The sequence below is a fragment of the Brachyistius frenatus genome, unplaced genomic scaffold, assembly GCF_029030835.1.
Source record: "Brachyistius frenatus isolate BFR_SWC_R1_liver_20210118 unplaced genomic scaffold, ASM2903083v1 Contig_5, whole genome shotgun sequence".
NCBI lineage: Eukaryota > Metazoa > Chordata > Actinopteri > Embiotocidae > Brachyistius > Brachyistius frenatus.
The window spans coordinates 2,019,508-2,041,830 of NW_027210604.1; the positions used below are offsets into that span (position 1 = coordinate 2,019,508).

A 22,323-nucleotide genomic window follows, 5' to 3' on the forward strand; every position below is an offset into this window, starting at 1 on the left:
TAACTTAAAGCAGATTTAACAGGCGAACGTCCAGTTATGAGAGACATGAGAGCGACTCGGAGATGTGTTCAAAATATCCAGTTACAGAGTGAAGATGTAAAAACTGACCAAATGTACTTTTTATCAGGGCAGAAACCAGAGAGAAGTGCTGACTATTGGCTGACTGGTCAGTTTCTTTTGTGTGTTTTTTTTTTTTTAAAGTCACTTCCAGTCTACAATCAGTACGAAATTCACAGTCGTCAAAAATACATTTGATCTTCACTTCCTGTGTGTGTTTCGACAATCATCGTGTGTTTCAACAATCAACAATTGTTCCAGCGTGAGGCAAAGGTTTCTGGGTATTTACTTTTTTTTTTCCTTTCCAAAAACCCACATCAAGTTTCTTTTTTCTTTCGGGTGTGTTTTTCAAAAACCTCGAGTTTCTTAAAGTGCAGACTATCCGATCAACTACCTGAGTGTTAGTGAGTTAGTGCCGTTTCTACGCCTTGCTGAATGTGTGTTTAACGGGTGAGAGACAATTATGATGACTTTTTAACTTTAGACCTAGCTGCTTAAAAAAAAAAAAAAAAAAAGAAAAGAAGCTCATTTTCATCTTAATGTTTGTAAAGCAAAGACACTCTCCAGTTTTCCATGCTGATGTACCAACACCTGTGCTGTCGGTATTACACACTCATCAGACGAGCCTCAGTCGGGATCACCCCGCTTATTTTACATTTAAAAAAAAAATACGGCTCCTGTTGGTGTTTAATATGAAGATGTGAAAGCTATAATCCTTAAGATTTCCGTCCGGGTTGATTTGGCGACACCTGTGGGCAGTGGCAGTAACAGCAGGTGCGTTTTACTCCCACAGCCTGAATCAACTGTGAGCTGAGAGGATTAATTATGAATTTATTACCAATTCCCCCCCTCTTAGGTTTTCAAGATTTATTTTTCTGATGTCAGTGATGTTTCCCAATACAGAAACAAACCAATCTCCAGGATCATTTCGCAATACAGCCCCCACAAAGGCAGAGAGCGGTAACTGCAGGAGAAGTGAAAAGTTAAGAAAAAAAAGTGTATCTTTCGAAAGCTGATCGTTTACCAGATACCAAAAGAATACCAACAGAAGTCCTGCCAGAGTGGAAACCTTCAAATTAAGAGCTGCTGAATTAATCCTGACCCAGAATCTAAAAGTGAACTGAAACTAAATGACTGAAAACTACAGATTTTTAGCTTCAGTGTTGTAGTTACCGTCTCCTCTGCAGCTCAGGCTCAGCTGTTCTGATTATTTTATGAAAGAGTTAAACCTGAATTTTACTTTGAAATTTCTCCTCCTCCAAAACGGAGGAGGTTTGAAGTACAAAAATCTTAAGGATTATAACAAATTGTCTGCTGGTCACAGATCATATTTACATATATGAAAAGTGTTTTAAAAGATGTCTGTAGAGAAAATTATATTTAAAAACAAATACAATTTAAAATTAAAATAAAAACTGTTTGTGCTCGAATGTTTGTCTGCGTATAAAATTTGCTAAAAAAAAAAAAAACATTACTTAAAGGTCAGTATTAAATATCTATTACGTGTACATATTCATTTTGCTTCAGCTTTGATTTGTCTTTTAGTACCATTTTTTTATTTATTTTACTTTGTGCTTTCAATAAACATATTCTGTGTCATTTTAGTACAAAAGTCTTTGTACGCACATGTGTGACTGTATGATTTTGTGCTGGAATGATTTTAAATACCTAAGAGCCTAAAAACAGCCAGTTAGTAACAGAAACAAAAACACAAGAGAGTGAAATAATAAAAAAAAAACAAGCTCTAGCAGTGCTACCACTAATTTACAAAGACTATCCACATTAGAAATGCTGAGCTTCTTAAAAATGTGTTTCTTCACTTTGCTGAATGTTTTTTTTTTTTTTTTTTCCTACGTGGTTTTTTTTGTGGTTTTTTTTTTTTATAAATTCTTCATAACACCGCCAAACGTTCGCTTCATTCGTGTGGAAACAGCAGGTTAAGACTCGGGAGGGAAAATACTTTGAAATGCTTCTCTACACGTCGTCGGCCGGCAGGTCGGGGATGCAGGTCTTCGCTCGTGTGAAGAACGCCATCTTTTCCCTGAAATCACACAGCAAACAGTCGTAATACATTAATTAATGACGTTACATTCATTAATTGAATAGTTGGGACATAATTTGCTTTCTGGAAAAGTGCTAGTCAGCTTAGCTTAACACGAAAAGTAGGGGGGAAACAAACTCGGCTGTTTATGTCTTAAGGAAAGAAAACCTGCTCTTGAAGCACTTTTAAAACTCCAATTGACACGATTATGTGTCGTTTATTTAATCCGCACAAAAAAACTGAAGCATAAAAGTGACCAAAGGGTTTTGGGGCCTGACTATTTCTTGGCCGGGACCAGGGATGTCCTGGGGTCTCCGCTGGCCGTCGGGCTGCTCAAAGGCAAGAAACAGGTGGAGTCTGTTTTCCTTTTGGATGGATTCGGGGTGTTTTCAGTCTAAATAACCAACTGCTGGCTGCAGCTTCATGTTTAACGGACAGACGTGTCGAGAAATATCAACCGACGTCTCGCACAGACAACAGCAACAAGAACTTTTCCGACAACATGTCCTCTGACTGAAACCCGACGTCCCACCTGAAGGTCTGGACCTCGGGGACCTCTTTGCGGCTCTGTCCTCTGATCTTGTGGACGTCCTTGGCTGCGGCGCGCATCATCTTCTCCACCCGCTTCTCCTGCAGCTGCTCCTCGCGGGTCTGAACGGGACCGAGAGCACGGAGACGAAGGATTTTAGCCATTTTCATGCCGCTGCCGTGTTTCGCCACAAAAAACGACAACCCGGGGAACCCCGAAAGTGGAATGTTTGGATGGTCGAGAGCGGACCGGGTTTCCGTTCACCTGTTTCTCGGCCTGCCTGAGGAGCAGGCGGAAGCGTTCGTCCTCTTGGACCCAGGCGGGCAGCTCTCTCTGGCCCTGCTGCCTCGCCTTCTCCAGCTGCGCCTTGAGCTCCCGCAGCACCCGCAGCTCCTGCGCCAGCCGGGACTGCCGCGTCCGGGACACCTGCAGGTCCAGCTCCAGGTCCAGGGAGGTCCGCAGCAGACCGTCCAGACCTTTCGCCTGCCCCGGGGGCTGAAGGGGAGGACAGGGAGGGGTGGGGGGGGTCAGACGCTGCCACAAACCACTAGGTTCATTACGGATAATAAAAATTTTAAAAAACAGTCTGGAGAAAAGGGACGGCGCTGGACTGGACTGGACTGGACTGGATTGGACGCACCCGACGGATCTTTGAGTGATGAAGAAGAGTCGACAGTTGAGCAACAGATGTAAACAAACTATTTGATTTGAAAACGGTCGCCTTATGTTGCCGGTGTTTTTTTTAGCCTTTCAACGGTTAAATCAGCGAATTTTATTCTAACGAAGAACGCTGTGGGTGTCGACGGAGGGACAAAGTGGTGCACGGTGTGAAAAGTTTGGAAAACCTCCGACTTAAACTATAAAAATAAAAAGCTGTTCTGAAACAAGTATAAGACTAAGAAGAAGAAAAGAAAAAAAAAAAAAAAAAAAAAGGCCCGTGTGTGAAGCGTGTGGTTCGATCATATAAATGATAACAGACGGACTTTGGTAACTGATCTGCGTGTTTTCATTTTCCTAACTTTGCCGTGTTCAGAAAGTAACCGCGGAATGTCGACGAGGGAAATTCTTCCTACAGACAGAAACACTCGGCGGTCCGGCGCGTCAACGGGAGCGACGAGGTCGTCGGTACCTTCTTCATGCGCACGCTGCGTCTCTCCGAGGCGTTCCTGACGAACGGAGACTTCTTGGAGAGGGTGGAGCTGTCGCTGTCGCTGCGGTTAATCTGGAGAGACGACATTTCGTTAGTTGAATGAAAGCCCGCCGCGCGCTTTACACCCCCGTCCCGCCGTTCGGTGAGGTTTTCCGTTACCCGGCAGATGTACTGGCTCTGAGGTCCCGGGGAGAAGGTCTTGGAGCGGATGATGGTGTTGCCCCTCATGAAGGGGTTCTGCTGGTGGACGTCCGGCCGGCGCTCTTTGGGCCGAACCACCGAGCAGTGATGGGACGACGACCGGCCGTCCGTGCTCGTCTCCTTGTTCACCTGGAAACGCGACGACGGCGGAGACGCACAACAGAAGTTTCAGCAGCTTTCGGCTTTGAAATGTGTTTTAGTGGCAAAAACCAAACAAATGAGATAAACTTGAACCCTTTAAGAAATGTGAGAGTGGAGGTCCTAAACACAACAAAAAGGAACTACACGCTGTAAATAAACAGAAATTACCTTCTCTGTGATGACTGCTGCTGTCGGAGGGGGTTTGGTCACCTTCTCTTCATCCTCCTCCTCCTCCTCCTCCTCCTCTTCTTCTGCTTCCCACTGGCTGCTGTCAGGATAAAACTCGTCCTCTTCCTCCAGAGGCCCCGCCCCCTCCACGTCATTTCCTTCTTCGTCATCAAATATGTCTGCCTCTAGAGGGTCGCCACGCCTGACAATCAACACGGGAAACACGTATTACTTACTTCCCCTCCTCTACCGTTGCCAAGACGACGTGTGGCTGAGTATCGACCCGTTTCACAGGGATCTTTGCGTGTTCGTATCCAAAGCGTGTGAACTGCGCTGGTTCCTGCTCTTCCTCACTACGACTGCTTGTGCTTAAACACTCGATAAGTTTTGGCTTCTATTTCTAAACTGAAAGTTTTGAAGACTACATTTGAACAATCTAAATTAACGGTCTGAAGCTCATCGTGCAAGTGCCTTCTTAAATTCAGGCGGGGTTATTTACACAGCGAAACGGCCGGGTCGCCTTCTTTCTGTGTTTGTAGCCGCGCAAACACTCAAGTGTTGACTGACTGCCCTTATTAACATCTTTAACTGAACAAATATGAGGTGTTTTTTTTAACAGTACACGTCCTCTGTAGTACAAAAATAACATGAAAGAAGGAGCAAACACTCATCCTGAAGGAAAAATGTCAAAACAGCAATTTAAAAAGATTCTGTTACACATAAAAATACATTTATCCAGTGAAAGCGCAGACGTATCATCAGACGCATTTACCTGTTGTATCAAAAGTAAAAGGACTGATATATCACCATATATGACATTATTCCACTGTTCATTTTGATGCATTGTCGCTCGTGTATTCAAATGCTCATATCGAGAAATAAAGTAAATAATTAATGCTCCACTCCGTAAGAAAGAAGGAGCAAATGAAGGAGAACAAATGAAGGCTGAGAGATGCCGACGCTCACCACTCATCGTCTTCGGGAGCTCCGCCTCTGTCGCCGCTGGAAACACGAGTCTGAAACACACAACACCAAAAAAAAGAAAAAGAAAAAGAAAAGAGGAACAAACCAATTATTTTATCAGCGACTATCTATCATGTAAATCAACAGTGTGGTCGTCTGTGCTTCTTGTGCCAACGCTTTTTGTTAAATGGCGTGTGATACTGTGTTAAAGATGCCACAGCAAGTATGTGACTGCCGGTCGGACTATTATTATTATTATTATTATTGTTATTATTATTATTATTATTGTTGTTATCATTATGAATATACCCCGTCAGAGACGCCCACTGTTCTGCTCTCTTTGTCCTTGTTGTTGATCTCGGGCATGTAGGCGCGGCTCAGCAGGTTGTACCACTTGGTGCGTCTCTCCTCCGAACAGCTGACGTCGGCCAAGCTGATCTGGGCTCCCGCCTGGAGGGAGAGGAGGAGGAGGAGGATGATGAAGGGTAGGAGAGGGGTGTTAAAAGAATACCTCAGGAGACAAAAACAGTTCGAAGGCTCGTCCACTGTTTATCATTTTTGTCGCGATGGATAATTAACGCACCCGAGACTGTTAATGTGCTGTGATACAGAAGAAAAACGCACAAAACTGGGATCCGTTCCATCAATGAAAACACATTCAAGTAGTGGAAACAAAAGAGAGATGTCTTTTGTCTTCTTTTTTTTTGTGTGTGTGTGTGAAGCCCTTTTAAATTTTAAGGGGATTCCTCAAAAACCTTTTAAACCCTCGACCGTACACGATTTTAAACATTGTTGAGCATCAGTTTCTGCAAAAGACCCATTCTGAGAGGAGATTCGTTTCCTTTGTATCTTTAAAAAGGTCCCACGAGGTAACCACAAACGTCTACGAACCAGACACTCCTCGTGGCCCGACTTGCTGGTGTTGCAGACGTCGACCCTCAGCGTCTTCTGCCGCAGTGCACCCTGGGATATCTGCATGCCGAACACCTCGTTGAACTCCACGACGTCCTGAGGCAGCGAGCCGCGCGTCCGGAAGAGGCAGCGCGTCGCCTCCACGCAGGGCAGCGCCACCACGCGCACGTACCTGCGGGAAGAGCAAAACGCTGTGAACTCTTCACCTCCTTCCGTCGCACGCACAAACGCGGGCGGACTATTTCTCACAGGCACATTTTGCCCACACGAGTAAGACCGCGTACATTTTCTGGTCAGCCGGCAGACAGAGGGCGCTGCAGTTGGACAGCTGCATGACGTAGACGGTGAAGCGCTGGTCTCTGGCCTCGTAGCGGAAGCCGAGCTGCACCTGAGAGCAGCCCGGCGCCAACTTCTCCTCGTACGACCCGAGGAGGAGGTCGGCAGGGAGGCCCGGCCTGGGGGAGAAACACACACATATACACGCACACGCACACGCACGCACACGCACACGCACACACACACACACACACACACACACACACACACACACACACACAGGCTGATCTGAGAATTTAAATGTTTCTAAAAGTTTTCATTTCCATTTTAAACTGCAATATTTGATATATGATAATTAGCGGGTGGGTTCTGACTTTTACAAAGTTGCTATATTTTAACAAAAGAAGAGACCTTACAGTTGACATTCACTGCATAATTCAAGTACGATGATCAAAGCAGAGCGTTTAAGCATGCAAATATTGGTGTTTTTTTGGTTTTAAATGACAGGAAGTTTTTGTTTCCTGAAAATAGAATTCTTTTTTTTAAGCAATATGTGGCATGCTCTTAAAATGGTGTTGATAAAAAAAAAAAAAAAAGATACAAATTCTGGGTAAAAACTGCAAAATCAATAAAATGTAAAATATATCAGAAGTAAAAAATACAAAATAAACAAACCTAGAAAAGGTCAATGATGTACAGGGCAGACTTCACCGTCCTGGATGTTATGAATAAATGAATCGTACCTGCGCTCTGACGGTTCGTATACTCCGCTATCGCCGGCCACCGACTCGTCAGACACCGCCGAGGTCACGCCCATCTTCTTTGGCCCCGCCCCCGTCCCTCGCAGCTGGGGAGCCGAGTCTGAAGACAAAAACGCAAGGTGAGGATGTGACGAAATTAATTTCATTCCATTCGTAATTTTTTTTCCCCTCGGGTCGTCTTTTGATTTATTGATAAGTCTGGTCATATTCGATGTTTTTCTTATTGTCCACAAACCCCACAAAAACAATAGGTACTGCGTTTTCTTCACAGCCACTGAACAATCCACCGTTTGTCCAGAAACTAATACAACTGGATGGCGCGTTCCTTCATTACTTTTTAAAAGCCGAAGAGCCGCAGACCGGAGAGGGAAGCCCAAACGTACCGATCGACAAACTGTTATCTTTTATCTTTTCCTGGGATTCACTGACACTAACATCAGCCTATAACTACTACGCGCTGTCCGCTGCCCCCCCCCCCTCCCCCCAACCGAGTCCATCTGGACCCGACAAACAGGTCAACGGGTGTGCACGGTTCGAGCCCTGGCAGCAGAGATGGAGAGCAAACAGGAAACCAAACACCGCCTCCACCTTTCACCTACGGCTCCACGAGGAGTCACGTTCACCTGCAGAGGTCTCAGAGCCAGGTTCAAACTCCAGCTGACTCTCACTACAACTCGGGTTTAGTTCCTACCGAGGGCAAAACGAATAACTCGCTGCATCAAATATGCAACCGTACGACTGCCTGGGAATATTTTTTTTTTTTTTTTTTTTTTTAGGTTTTCTTCAGTATCAAACTAATCCGGTGATATTTGTATCTGTAAGTCCAGAGGTACATTGCGGAGAGGAACTTGTGACGGCCGATTCGGCTGCTTTTAATGCGTCTCTTTGTCGAAGCAACAGTTGGAAAAAAAAAAAAAAATCTCAAGATTAATCTGTTGACTGTGACATAAAAAAAAAAAAAAAAGAGAGAAAATTCTTTCACGGGACGGGATGGGTAAAATTAAAACCCGTCGAATCACCCAGAAATACAACCTAAACACAGCATCACACAGCAAACACACACACAGCTGAGCTAGCGACTGCAACCCTACCCCCCCCCCACCCACCCACCCTCCCTCCCCGCCGCCCCTCCCTCCCCGTTGCCTCCACCAGCAGTCAGGTTTCACTCGCCGTGTTAAATTTCTCATCACACATGCTGAGTGAGCCCGGAGGATTCCTGGCGTCCCTCTTTCCAATAACGCCGGAGTGTTTTCTGTCCCGTCTGCTCGCTCGCTCTCTTCCACCGCGGCTCGTTTAATTGCATGTAGTTCATCACGTTTATCGTTCCAGCGTTATTAACTGGGATCATCGTTTTCTCCCGAGTCGTTAAAACTGTTTTCACTGCCGTCGAGATGCGACACGATCGCTGCGAGGATAAGAGACTCAGAGGTTCTGGCAGGTTTAATGTCAATTAAAAAAAATGTATTTGTTCGCTGAAAGTCGCTGGATGTACGTTTGATTGGATCTATTCTGGTATTTTACCTGCACGCGGATGTATTTTCTTTACTTAATGAACTTCTTTGGTGATTTGTTTTCATTTTAAAGTTTATTTCTACCGTGCAGCCTTTGAATTCAGTGCATCGTTTCATAGATTTGACTTCAGTGGGGACGCTCCTGCCGAAGATCCGAGTCAGACTTTCAGCCAAATGACACAAGGTTGAAATATATTCGAAGGAAAAGACAGCACGCAGGTTCGGGTTTACCTTTGACCTCCTCGCCCAGCGTGCTGCCGTGGTTCTCCTTCTGCTCCAGCCCGCCGGGACCCCCGTGCTCCTCCTGCCGCTGCTCCTCGGAGTCCAGGCTGAGCTCCAGCTCTGCCAGCCTGCTGTGGAGCTCCAGGTCCAGGCCCAAGCCGCCGGGCCCCGTCTGGCCCGCGAACGTCTCCCCGGACAGGAAACTAGTGTCTGTGACCAGCGGCGAGCACGGCGGAGACAGCGAGGACAGAGACGAGCGCGGAGACAAAGAGCTCATAGAGCGGGGGGTCTCTGACAGTCTGAGGGCCTGGATCCTGGACGACCCCGACTCCACTCCAACGCCGCCGCCGGCGCCTCCTCCGGCCGAGCACCCGACATCTCCTCCCTCCCCTCCCGCTTTGTCCTGCGGCCTCCCGGCGTCCGTCCCGCCGCAGCCCGTCACCACTTCGTGTTCGTGGATGGTGGTGATGGAGCTGGAGGGGCGGTAGCCTCCCTGGCCGCCCTCCTGCAGCAGGCTGTCCAGCTTGTTCTGGAAGTCCGGGTCGGCCAGTTCGGGCTGCTCCAGGTAGATGTCGGTGAAGCTGAGGGATGAGGTGGAGCCCAGGCTGGAGGTGGTGGCCAGCGAGCCGCGGCTGGACGTCAGGGAGCCTCGACTGCTGCCGGACGAGCAGGACAGGGTGCTGGCCGACAGGCTGGAGGAGAGAGGGACACAAAAACGGAGGGGGGCTTTAATTATCTGGTGTCACCAGGTGCTATTTAAAGTTCCTCCACTGGCGTTCGTTAAACCTCTAAAAAGTCATCTCTGTTCATCAAAATTGCAACATTTTCCAAGAAATAATCTCCTCGTGACTTTGAGGTGACTTAGATGTAACTTTACACCTTTGCCTTCATTCGGTAACCCGCGGCAACCCGCTGTGACATCAACCATCCTCGATGCTGGCATTTCAGCCAGATGTGACCATGTGCGGATGAGTTGGGGAGGAGCGAGTGGTGGATCCACTGACTTTATATAAAATTGGTAGTAAATTCCGGGTCTGAAAAATGAGGCCGATGCAGAAGTGCCTTAAGGTGCAATACTACCGAATGCCACTAGAGGTCGGCTCCAAAAAGCGCCGGGCTCCATAGACTCCCATTCAACTTCTCTCACTAAAATTCTAAGTCAATACATTTTTTTCAGTGTTGTTGGCTAAACAACTGCTGATTGGTTTTCTGGCGGTCCATCTGAAAAGAATCCCTTTATTATTAGAAAATAAGCTTCAAAACACTTAGTGAACCCCAGGGCTGTCAATCAAACCAGACACGCCCCCAAACCACTAAAGACACCTCTCTTTACGGCCTAATATCTTACTTAATTTCAAAGGGACCACATTTACATTTTATGAGAGAAAATGACTTTTCCAATGGGACTCTATTGAAGCGAGAGGTTTTTTTTTGGAGCCAGCCTCTTGTGGACCTCGTTGAAATTGCACTTTAAGGCAATTCCACTTCAGCTTCACTTTTCAGACGCAGAGACTACACGTCCAATTTCATGCACTATGATTAGTACGTGTCGATTTATGCATACAAGCAGTTCCCGCCCCTATCTCCGCCTCTATCTCCACCCACCCCTCCAGACCGTCAAGACTGTCACTGCAGTGCTAAAGTGGAAATATTCATCCACGGTGTTGACTGCTCGCGTCGCTTGTGATCATTTCCAGCATATAAAAACCACCACACGAACATGTTAATTAAGGCTAAACACCGAAGGGAGTTGAGTCAGACAGTTACACATAAACCAGAAGGATCTGACAAGATAGATGCACACTGATCTCGGAGTTTATCAAATCCAACACGGATCTCCGTGCAGGGAGCGAAAAAAAAAACACTTTTAAAAGTCAACATAAAAAGAAAACAACATTGTAAAAGTATGAAGTAAATTCTGCTTGAGCTACAAAACTAGAAGATCAAGAAAGACGGGACACGTATTGACAGCTGGTTGCTTGTAAACCGCGACCTCTCAGAGCCCGTGTTGATTCCTTCCTTACGAGAGCTGGAACATCTTTAAACAAGACTTCAGATGTACTTTCTTGAAAGACGAACCCTTCGCCTCCTTTCTGTCTCTGAAGATTCCCCGCGAGTGTTCAAACATGATTTGTAACCGGTTTGTTTCCGCTGCGAGTCGCTTTGCATAAATCCCATTTTAAAATCTCATACATTTTATCAAAAGAATATTCTATTAAAAGAGAAATGAGGGAAGGGAAAGAAAAGAGGACAGCGGAGGTTTGGGAGAAGACGGCTGCTGCGTCGGACGAGATGTCGTTGGCGTCACTGCAGGGAAACGTGAACAAACGCGCGTTCCCGGTTTTCTTTCCTCTCATCTTTTCTCACCCTCTGATCATTTGTCAATATTTCACCGACTCAAAATATTGGTTAAAAAAAAACAAGAAAATCATATTCGCCTGTTCATCCTCTGTGATTCTGTCAAATATTTCTGATTCTGGTACTTTTTATGTACAAATGATGTGGTAATTTATTATTTAAAATATATGGTGGGCCATTGTTTATTAATGAAGCACAATGTTGTCAAAATGCAACACTACAAAGGCTCCGATTTCTTCCCAAATAATTTCTGCAATGATAATAATCCAGTGAACAATAAAATAAAAATACTTTTAATTTTTTTTAATTTTTTTTTATTCACTGGCTATATTATTATTTTTTTCTGTAAATGAGAGATTTCAGCTTTAAAAAATTTCATAAACTTGAAAAAAATAAACAAAAATTGCAAAAGTTTACAGCATTAAAACAGTAAAAAAAAAAAAAAGACTAAATACTTTCTGAAGTGACTGAAGATCAAATCAAATTCATCACTATTTAAATACAGACATTAAATATTGGATTTGTGGGTCCAGTTCTGGTACTGAGGAGAATAGCCGAGTCATTTTCTTCTGTCTGTCCTCCTCACACCCTCCTGACGACCGGACTAATTAAAAGTGTGACGGCTCGTTAGCGCGGAGGCGAACACTTCCTGTCCTGCGGGAAGTCGTTTGACGTCCGTCGGAGCCGCGAGACGAGAACACAGACGAAACTCAGGAGACGGAGAGAGACGGAGAGAGACGGGCGCCGTTCGTTGTCGGCCTTTCGGATCGCCAGCTTTAAAAAAAAAAAATTAAAAATCCTCCAGCAGCATCTATGAAAAACCTAATTCTCGAGGATGTTGGTAAATGCGTGCGGAAAATTCGATTTGCGCGGAGATGGTAGCTGATATGAAAAAAAAAAAAAAAAAAAGGCGAGGAGAGCGAACCGGCTTTCATCTCTGGCAAACGTTTGATCATTAAAGGTTAAATATTGCGATGGTGCCAAATTTTCTCGACCTCCGCCTTCACTTCAAAGCTCCGCTTTGTTCGCTTTGAAGCAAAAATGATCTGATGCTCAGCGACCTTCGGAGAGATCTGTTGAACCAAATAAATGATAAATGAAATAAACGGCTGTATAAAAATACCTAAACGCTGGCTTCATTAAATTAGTTAATTAGGACCAGTTGAAACTGTCACTCCCACATTTTATTTTCTTCACAACTAAAAAATGAAACTTGTGCTTTGCCTCTGTGAACTATTTGAACATCGTCGTTTTACCTTCTTATTATGTCTGCACGGCGTGATCCAAAGTTCAGATTGTCGCGCAATAAAGGGGTGCAGCACAGCGATGCGCACGACGCATTCAAAGCACCTCCGTGAATAAGTGTTCAACGGTACCTCGACTTCGTCAACATCAGCGCCTGAGATACACGTTTTTCTGACCACATTTGTGATTTCACCTTCGACCTGAAACTTGGAGCGGGATGCGCTCTTCAAATTTGGTATCAAACTCAGGAAATCTGCCAAAAAAAACAACAACAAAAAAAAAGACCCTTCAAAATGCTTCAGGAAGTCTACAGCAGTGATGCAGTAATGAGCCGGGGGAGGTGGTTTGAGACCAGACGTCGGGGCAGGAGCTCGACCAAGTGTTTTGTTTTTTGTTTTTTTTCTTCTTCTTTGACATTCGTGGGGGGCTGTCGGACCGTAACATTCGTCCTCCAGGTGTCAGACTGTCGACGCCGAGGGAAAACATTCGGTGCAAACTACCCCGAATGTGGCGCAGTTTCTCCAACACAACCTTCATTCCCAGCAAGGCTTTTTTTAAAATTTTATTTAATTTAATTTTTTTTTTTTTGTTAAAGAAAGCAACAGTATCTTCAGGGTAAAATAAATCCTAACTGCAATTGTTGATGGTAAAGACTAACCTGGGAAACTAATAATGTCCTCAGATTTATTATGACTTGAATCTTTTTTTTGTAGATTTATCCATCGTTTCTATCAGTTACAGTAAAATTGTCCTCATTATTTAAAAAAAAAAAAAAAAGTTTGACATGTCAGGAAACGAAAGCATTGAGAAAATCATTATCACTGATAAAAAAATTTAAAAAAAAATCATAAAATAATGAGACCTTATTCATCCTTTGATTTGATACAGAAATCAGCCGAACGAACCTTTTGAGCTGAGAGTGCAGCGACGTGGCGAGTCGAACCATCTCCTCCAGCTCTCTGACCAGCTTGTTCCTCTTGCAGTGGAGTCGAAGCCTGAAGAGATATGAAAAAAAGGTTCAATTTTAAAGGTTTTTTTTTTTTTTTTTTTTTCAAAAAAAAGAAGAAGAAAAGAAACGCCAAACGGCTGCTTCTGGAAGAAAGAAAGACACTGAACATAATCCTCTGCTAAAGTTGCAGGTGAAGTTAACAACTCTGCCAGGACAGCGGCGATGTGTTGGCGTGTTGTGATGCCGCTTTGTGTTCAGGTGACGGAGGTGTCATCTTGTTTGTTTGAGCTTTGTTTGGAGGAAACCGGTCCATTAACAGCTGCTAATATGATCTATGGTTTGAGTGGAAACAGGCCAAAGAGGGGAAGCCTTTGATCAGGTTACACACTGCTGCTGCTGCTGTTGTGTGTGTGTGTGTGTGTGTGTGTGTGTGTGTGTGTGTGTGTGTGTGTGTGTGTGTGTGTGTGTGTGTGTGTGTGTGTGTGTGTGTGTGTGTGTGTGTGTGTGTGTGTGTGTGTGTGTGTGTGTGTTTCCTCTATATTGTATATGTGTCTGTATTTTCCCAGAGTGGATCAAATGTCAATACTTTGAAAAAACACCTTTTTTTAAAGCTGCTTTTAATGTTTTGTTTTTTTTACTGTTATCAGCGGATTTTAATGTGATTGTTGTGTGATTTATATTTTTATTATGTTGTCTTGATCATTTTATCCTGTAAAAAAAGCACTTTACAAATAAAATGTATTATTATTATTATTATTATTATTATTATTATTATTATTGCTGAAGCAGCTAAAACTGTGCCAACAGCTAATATCAAGATGTGGCATTGAGGCACTAAAGTGATGATGCTTTCAGAAAATAATGCCAAGAGTAGTTAATGAATTTACTTCAAAGAAAAATAAAAAATATTATTTATTCATAATACTTGGTGTCTTTAAAACAGCAGCAGTTCTTCTCCAGTGGATTTTTTTTTTGTCTCTTCCTGTAAACCAGACTTGACTCCACGATGTCTGTGGAGGTCAGACGAGCACTGACGAGTCACACGATTATCACGAGGAGGAAAACTCCCACGCTGATGAGCGAACTCTTTTCGGGCGTGGGTCGAGTGTCTTAGTGGCCACACAGGACGCGCTGTGGTAGCAGCTGCTGGATACTGCAGTTCCTGCGCGCTCCAACTACCATGTTGGAGTATAAATCTGACAGTTACTGGTACTAGATTATGTGTATTATTAACATAATTTCAATAATAACTTTTTTTTATATATATATGTATATATATATATCCTGGTTGTTTTCTACACCAGTATATTGTGACACCCCTATCTTACACCATCTCCTTCTGGTTCCTCCTCGTAGATAAATATAATTCTTTCACGTTCGAGCTCGTTGTTTTGATGCGGAATGAATTTGGGACGATCAGCTGCCTCCGCGACGGATAAGAATCCACCTACGACGAACCCGGTCCACACTAGTCCGACCGGTTCTGGTTTCAGTTTCATTTTAAGTCAATAAAAGAATCTGACATTTTCAGAACCTGCGGAATATACAGTGTGTGTGTGTGTGTGTGTGTGTGTGTGTGTGTGTGTGTGTGTGTGTGTGTGTGTGTGTGTGTGTGTGTGTGTGTGTGTAGGTGGACTACAAGAGGTTCTTTTTGTGATCTGGCTCTGCAGCCCTCTTGGGTTACAGGAACAGGAGACGAGACACAAAGAGAGACTGAGCTCAGGTAGTCTGACCTGAACGGGGGAACAACGGCAGTCCTGTTAGAGAGAGTGGAGGAGGAAGAGGAGGAGGAGGAGGAGGAGGTGTGTTGGGGAGGGGGGGGGGAATGCAGGATGTCGGTGGTTCTGCATTTTTGCCAGCTGGTATTCAGGAAATGGGAAAATGGTCGTAAACTGGAGAGATTTAACAAACAGAACATGGAGGCTTGTAAAAGGCTGGAAACGGGAAAGAAAAAAAAAGAAAAAAAAAAGAGGATAAGAAGAGATGAAGAGCGACTCGTCCATCTTTAGGTCTTAATAATCATCCTGGAGGGTTGACGTCCGTGAAAGGTCAGACGTATCATCGCCTGCCGCGACCTTCTCCGTGACGATCGGTCCAACATTAGACTGAGAGCTGCAGGTCCAGGTGGAACCGCTTATTGGATGTCGGCTCACGTCAGCGATGCTTTTCTGACACTTTTATTTCAGTCCCGACGCGAGCCGAGCGAACGAGCTGCTTTTAAGCAGCTGATCGGTGTAGAATTGGCGCTTTCGCACTGCGGGAACTTTTTCACAGTTCCAAGAACTGTGAGATGAAGCGCGTCATATCTTTCGTGTGTCCACGCCACAAGAAGTGAGAACTAGAACTTTGTCTTCTAGCTCCTGCTTCGAGGTACAGTATATACCTTCCGAGTACAAGAGGCCCCATCGTGACCGTGATGCCATCAGACAGCTCTTTCTGACGGGCCGTTACGTCCCTCTCTGTGAGGCCCGGTACCGCCTACAACCCCACTTTGAGCTATTCAAACTATCCCGTTATTGTTCGCGCGAAAGAATTCAACAACACCGGGAAAAGTGGGCCGTTATCGTTATACGCCCCCCCCGGATGGCTCACGTCACGCAAGCGTTCGTATTGGTGCTGCGAACGCACACAGGAAAAAAAAAGGGTTTTGCGAGTATTTAAGTGTCGCCAGCGGGTCGTATCACCCCGCGATGTTCGGTACGAAGACGGTATTACAATATTACGCTCAAACTGCTGTTTAAAGAGCTGTTGCCTTTGAAATCCACCAATCAGCCACATCACTAAAACCACTGGAAAGTGAAGCATCAAGTATAAAACAAGAGCTTTAAATCGTCGCTTCGTCGGGACGCTAATTGTTCCAGCTGTTATTTAGACTGACCGAGAGACGTTGATCCCTTTAAATGGTCCATTTGGACGCTCAATTTGTGTTGCTGTTGAACTGCTCTGGGTTGGTACGAGAGGACGTTCCTAACATTTTGTCAACCCGGTTCATATGGGTGGCGATGGCCAGGTCGTTCCGGGCCCTCCGGAGTCCCCCGCTCACCTCTCGGTCAGGGCCTTGCTCTGGTTGTCCCTGGCGGCCTGCAGGTCTCTCTCCAGACGTTTCTTCTCGGTCTCCAGCTTCTCGGCGTCGTTGGGCTCCAGGCGCTTGCGGGGGCTGACGTACTGCAGCTCCTTCAGCAGCTCCTCCTTCTCGTTGATGAGGATGAGGCGGTCTCGCTCCGGGTCCAGCAGCCCCGGCCACGCCTCGCTGTCCAGTTTGGCGATCTGCACCTCGATGGTGGCGATCCTGCGAGAAGAATTCAGGACGTGAATCATCACGAAAGGCCACTCGGATGCGAACATCCTACACTCGCCAAAATGTCTTCAGTAGTTTTTCTACTTCTGGATGCCTTCGTTTCAGACTTGGTTGCTGACACCATCCAATCACATTTTTGCACATCTTCAAATGATGAAAAAAAATAAACATTCCAATAAACGACAGCAAACGCGAAAAAGTAAAACACGCAAAGTGCCGCCTACCTTCTCTTGGCCTCCTCGTACTTCAGGCTCAGACGAACCTTCTCTGCCAGTTTGTTGGTGCTCGTCATGAACTGATCAGATCAAAAGAAAACAACAACTCATCATTCATTGACAAAACCCACTGAAAACTCTGCTCTCTGAAGTATTTGGTTAAACGACCCGTTTGTTGCGTAATGGACTGAAATAGAAGCCGTTTGGATTCACCGAGTGAATATCTGCTGTTTTTCCTGATTTTATCATTGTATATATTGCATAAAGGTAATATGAAGATGTGATCCTGAGCTCCGGAAGCTTCTTTGTCACATTTTCTGACATTAATCTGAAAATAAATGACAATAAATGACTCGTAAAAAGACTTAATGGCTTTTCTCCAAAAACTTTCAGCAGTTTAAAGATTTTTCCAACATAAGTGCAGAGTTGGCAAAATTAGGACTTAAATCAGATGATATCTGATTAAACAATAGATGGAGTTCAAGGCTCAGCAGTTTCAACAGTTCTGCTTTGTACTCGTCCTTTTAAAAGGTCGACCGGTTCTCTCTGTCTTCGTCAGCTCAGACGTGGTTAAACTATTTAATGCTCTCGCTGTTTTGTAATTCTTTTTTTTTTTTTTACACCTGTTTGACTAAGCTGAATTTAGCGCTACCGGAACCCGAGCAGGACTCACCTCGGCGGGGATGTCGGTCTGGGAGCCGGCGTCGGAGTAGAGCCGCGGGATGGACAGCTCGGAGTTGGCGAGCGAGGGGCTGCTGCCCCACAGCTCCTGCTGGGAGCCCGAGTCCAGCCGGAAGCCGTCCTTCAACACCGCCAGTTTCTGTACGAACGGAGGAGACACGCAGACACAAGGAGCTGCTGCAGATTTACAGGAGTCGCGACATGAAAAGATCTGCAGCGGAGGAAGAAAAAAAAAAAAGACAACGAAAACTGGGACACACCGCGGCAGGAAACCGCACAAAGAAAGTCGCGCAGAAGGGAATCGAGTGCGAGACGGTGGCGGAGCCAGGTAGGAGGGTGAATCCTAAGTTACAGCAGCAGCGAGGGCAACGACATACGTCGAGCAACACAACAAGAGTACAAAACGAATGTAAAAAAAAAAAAAAAGTTACACGGATAAATAAGATGTAAACTGGCCGATCGGTGATCGGATGATCAATAAACATCCAAAAATCCGAAATTAGTGCTGTGTGATAAAAACGATCCCCCGTTGCAAGTTTTCCCAGTGAGGCTTGTCTGAACTTCCATTCAAGTTCTGCCAGCAGGAGCCGATTCAGCATCGTTTCAAATGGAGCCGATTTGGCAAAAATGTGAACAAATACTGTCTGAAAATAGAGCGAAGCTCACAAACTAAATTTAGAGCACAATTATCCTCCAAATCAAACAGAGACAAAAGAATGAACTCGGAAATCACAACAGGCCTTAAATGACTTTTTACAGTTGCACCGTTGACCTTTGCACTCCGGCCTTGTATTTGATCAGCTGAAGCTGTCGGGAATCACCCGTAAAGTGCGGCTGAGCTCCGACGACCGCGCGCAGTCATTCAGAGAAAAGTTGCCGCGGGCGTGTGTAGAAACTAAAGTGTAAAATGCCAAAGACGACTTCCTGTGCGTGTTTTGTCCCCTGAAGTTACAGCGATCCTCCTTTCATCTTTACGGACGCGGCGCTTTTTGAAGCCGCCGCTGGAATGCGCTCTTATCTCGGCTTTTCAGATGAGGCGTAAAAAAAATTAATAATAAATAAATAAATAACACACCGCCTGTCGAATGACGGCAGCGTTACAGGACGCCGATGATGCGCCGTCCTGCCTGCGTGGACTCTGATTTAGCTTCATTTTAGCGTAAAGCAACACATGGCAGCTACAGATAACCATTATTTATTTTTTTTCTTTCTTTTTACATCAAATACACACATTAGTTAAAAAAAAACATTCCCTTTGAAGTCTCTAACTCTGGGTGGGGCCTCCCTACATAATCCTACAACAGTGCGATCAAGGTGTAATTAAGGTTTGAATAAACTTATAAGGAAACATAAACACTTTATTGTTTATCTTGCATCTCTAAGTTCTGGAAATAATGGTAATAAATAATAAAGTGTCTGTATTGGGGATGAAAGCATTTATAAAAGGTTTTTTTTTAATTTTGTATCTCTACTCTGTGGAAGAGGGTCAAATGAGAGGTCAACTGTTGTGTCTGGATAAATGAAATCAAAAATAAAGTGGTTTTGAAGCCCAACAGATCAGACCACCACAGGTGTGGTTAATTCTGTTATATAAAGGTGTTTCCATGGAAACCAACTCCCAGATTTTCCGTGTTGTCACTTGATAAGCAATAATTCTCACGATACATCGAACTCTACCAGCCTCAGTGTAGTTTTGTTTCACTTAAGTCTTAATCCGCTAAAACAAAAAGAACCTGGAGATGCAGCTCCATGTTGACATGATTCATCACATGATGTCTGCAGATTTGTGATTTTTACTGCATTAAAAACTGCTGACTAAGGTCGACAGGTGCTTTGTTTACCAAAACATACCAATAAAGATATTTATGTTATGACTATACAAGACAAAGCTAAACCGGAATGTTTGAACTCTTTTTCGAACTGCGGCTGTCAGTCGTGTCGCTTCGCTTCACCTCTCTCTCTCTCTCTCTGTTTCTGCAGCTGTCGGCGACTTTAAAGCGTTGATGCTTTTCAAAAGGTGCAAACGGCTTGTTTAACATGCAGATACGTACGTATGCATATCCACATGAACACACACACACACACACACACACGCACACACACACACGCGAAAACAGACAGCCTCGTAGACTTGCAGACTGAGCTGTCAGCTGCAGATGGTGAGGGGGAGGACGGGTGAGGAAGGGGGGGAAGGTGGGAGCGACGAGTCCACGGTGCAGATTATGTTTTATTGAACACACTTTCCTCCCTCCACCTCCAAATCTGCAGCCAGATCTGACCTCATATTTCAGATCTATACACATGTGGGGGAGCGTTATTGAAAGATGTTCTAAAAAAAATTGTTGCCTGCATATATATATATATATATATAGATATATATATATATATAGATATACATCTATATAGATATACATCTATATGTATAGATATAAAGATATCTATACATATAGATGTATATATATATAGATATGAAAGATTTCCAGTTCATCTTCACTCACCTCACATACACCTGTGAGCAGACTCGAACTCCCATCATGCAACTTTAATACACTCTGCAGCCCTCATGGAAACAAGGGTGAGTTTGCACTGCAATGCTGACACGTGTGATAAAGGATGGTGGGAGAATAAAGGAGAGCGGGGGGAGATATAGACCGAATCTTAGGAGGAGAGGAAGAGAGCGTGCCATTTATGCAAAAACAAAGATAAACTATGAGATAAAAAAAAAAGAAGAAAAGACTGGATTATTAATCTGCAACCGACATCCCAGCCTCCATTTGTTAAAAAAAACAAAAAAACTTCTCTGCCATCTTTAAACTCTGGCTGTATTCTTGACGGAGCTCGTGTCTCCGAAGCGTGAAATTCATTTGTGATTGAGATGAGATATCATCATAAACATCAGCACCACCTCACGAGCTGCTCAGCACGATTAATCTCACTAAAAGACGTCATCTGAAAGCAGACCTTTCCGATCTCACTTCTGAATGACAACAATTCTGCTGTACTTCCATTCGAGACGTCAGCTGCGTCGAAACAAGCGCTCCAACCAGTCGATCGAAAACACTTACTGAAAAATACGTATTGAAAAGTTAAACCGCACGAGTTACAAAAGAAATGAAACTCCACCGTATTAACATACGCAGCTGCCAAATAGTTTCCACGTTCCTGTCTCAAAGTGATCGTCGCAGCTCCTCCGGCCTGAACTCATCACTAAAAACACCACCTGCTTCCCTGCAGCTCAGTCAATGAATCTCTTTTAATATCTCTTGCTCTCTTTTTCTTTTTTTCCACACGGCAGCAATTAGAATGTAAAAGTGTTAAAACAGCGGTACCGACTCCCCCGAGTCTTCATCTACCTGCTAACACTCCTCCGGCTCTTCAGAAATCCTTCCGTCTCACAGTTTTCAGTCCCTCTATTTTAGAGACGGTTTTATTCCTGGGATATAAGGTGGACCCACGTAGAGGGAAATATATTCTTTTAAAAAGGGGTTCAGGACCAGACATGTCCTTTCCAGGATCGATGTTGTGATCCTCTGTTTACGTCCACAACAATCTGACCTTTCAAAATAAAGCAGCAGAGGGAGGAGCTGTTGAATCTCTCCTTCAACTAAAGGACAAGAGCTACAAACTCCATCTTTGATCAGAGGATAAAACTGTTCTTGTTTTGTTTTTTGTTTGCAGCCGAGCTGCGATTTCTGACATATTCCACGTGGCTCTGCAGATCGGATGTCGGTATCTGGATAATCCGTCTCCTTTTTCCTGCTCCTTTTGTTTGGTGGAGGAGCGGACACTCGAGATGATCGAACATCCGGCCTCCAGCGGCCTTTAGACAAAGCTCAACTTCTACACGCGTAACAAAATTTTGACTAATCTCATGTTGCGGATTTAAGATAAATGAGGTGAGGAATTAGAAGTGTTTGTTCGATTACCGGAACCGCTTCAACGGAGCTGTGAAGTGGTTTCCCATTTCATTTACGTCATGATTAATGTTAAAAGGAAGCTTCAAACTCAACACGCTTTAAACCGGCTCTGATGCAAATGAATCGGTGGCATCACACCTCGCTACTTCCCGATGAATTCAGCGTTACCTGCATGAGTTCCTGTTTCTCCTTCTCCCCGGAGCTGATGGCGTCCCGGATGGAGCGGACCTCGTTGAGGATGGCCTGCGCCTCCTGCAGCTTGAAGCCGTACGGGCTGTTGGAGACCTTCTGGTCGATCCTGGAGGTTGGGAGGAGAGGGGGTGGGGGTGGGGGAGGCGCAGAGAGAGGGAGACAGGAGATGGGAGGTCAGTGTAACAGTGTAACCGCAGCCTTTGACTGGCCGTCAATCAACAGGCTTCAACGGCATTATAAGAAAGAAGGGCAAAGATATTAACAGCAGCGTCACTCATTGACTTCCATTAAACTGCTCTGTGTGAAAAGGCCGAGCACTGAACCTCTTTTTGAGTTACAAATACAATACAAACACAAAACTCTCAAACACTAAGAGTCGGTGTTCGGGTCATTAATAGTTTGACTCTTGTTTTCCTAATCGGGCTTCTGACACAGAAGCTCAGGTTTTGTATCGAGCCGTTAACTGAAAAAAAGATGTTCATGTGAACTGGTAGTTCTCAAACGGTAGTCTTAAAGATTCTCAACGATATATTGGT

At 44.6% G+C, this 22,323-nt stretch overlaps 1 protein-coding gene across 3 annotated transcripts in view; it reads right to left on the minus strand.

Moving 5' to 3' along the window:
• Positions 1 to 341: 341 nt before the first annotated feature.
• wwc1 (WW and C2 domain containing 1) overlaps positions 342 to 22,323 on the minus strand; it is a 36,651-nt gene continuing 14,669 nt past the window's right edge. For all 3 annotated transcript variants that reach the window (XM_069716536.1, XM_069716527.1, XM_069716519.1), the window contains 17 exons: positions 21,764 to 21,893; positions 17,671 to 17,817; positions 17,007 to 17,077; positions 16,528 to 16,773; positions 13,441 to 13,530; positions 8,942 to 9,624; positions 7,182 to 7,299; positions 6,447 to 6,617; positions 6,142 to 6,334; positions 5,560 to 5,700; positions 5,254 to 5,303; positions 4,288 to 4,489; positions 3,937 to 4,107; positions 3,757 to 3,849; positions 2,892 to 3,122; positions 2,631 to 2,749; positions 342 to 2,098 (listed from right to left, as the gene is read on the minus strand). In XM_069716536.1, the coding sequence (XP_069572637.1) occupies positions 2,032 to 2,098; positions 2,631 to 2,749; positions 2,892 to 3,122; positions 3,757 to 3,849; positions 3,937 to 4,107; positions 4,288 to 4,489; positions 5,254 to 5,303; positions 5,560 to 5,700; positions 6,142 to 6,334; positions 6,447 to 6,617; positions 7,182 to 7,299; positions 8,942 to 9,624; positions 13,441 to 13,530; positions 16,528 to 16,773; positions 17,007 to 17,077; positions 17,671 to 17,817; positions 21,764 to 21,893 (2,923 nt within the window). In that variant the 3' untranslated portion in view covers positions 342 to 2,031. The remainder of the gene's footprint in view (positions 2,099 to 2,630; positions 2,750 to 2,891; positions 3,123 to 3,756; positions 3,850 to 3,936; positions 4,108 to 4,287; positions 4,490 to 5,253; positions 5,304 to 5,559; positions 5,701 to 6,141; positions 6,335 to 6,446; positions 6,618 to 7,181; positions 7,300 to 8,941; positions 9,625 to 13,440; positions 13,531 to 16,527; positions 16,774 to 17,006; positions 17,078 to 17,670; positions 17,818 to 21,763; positions 21,894 to 22,323) is intronic.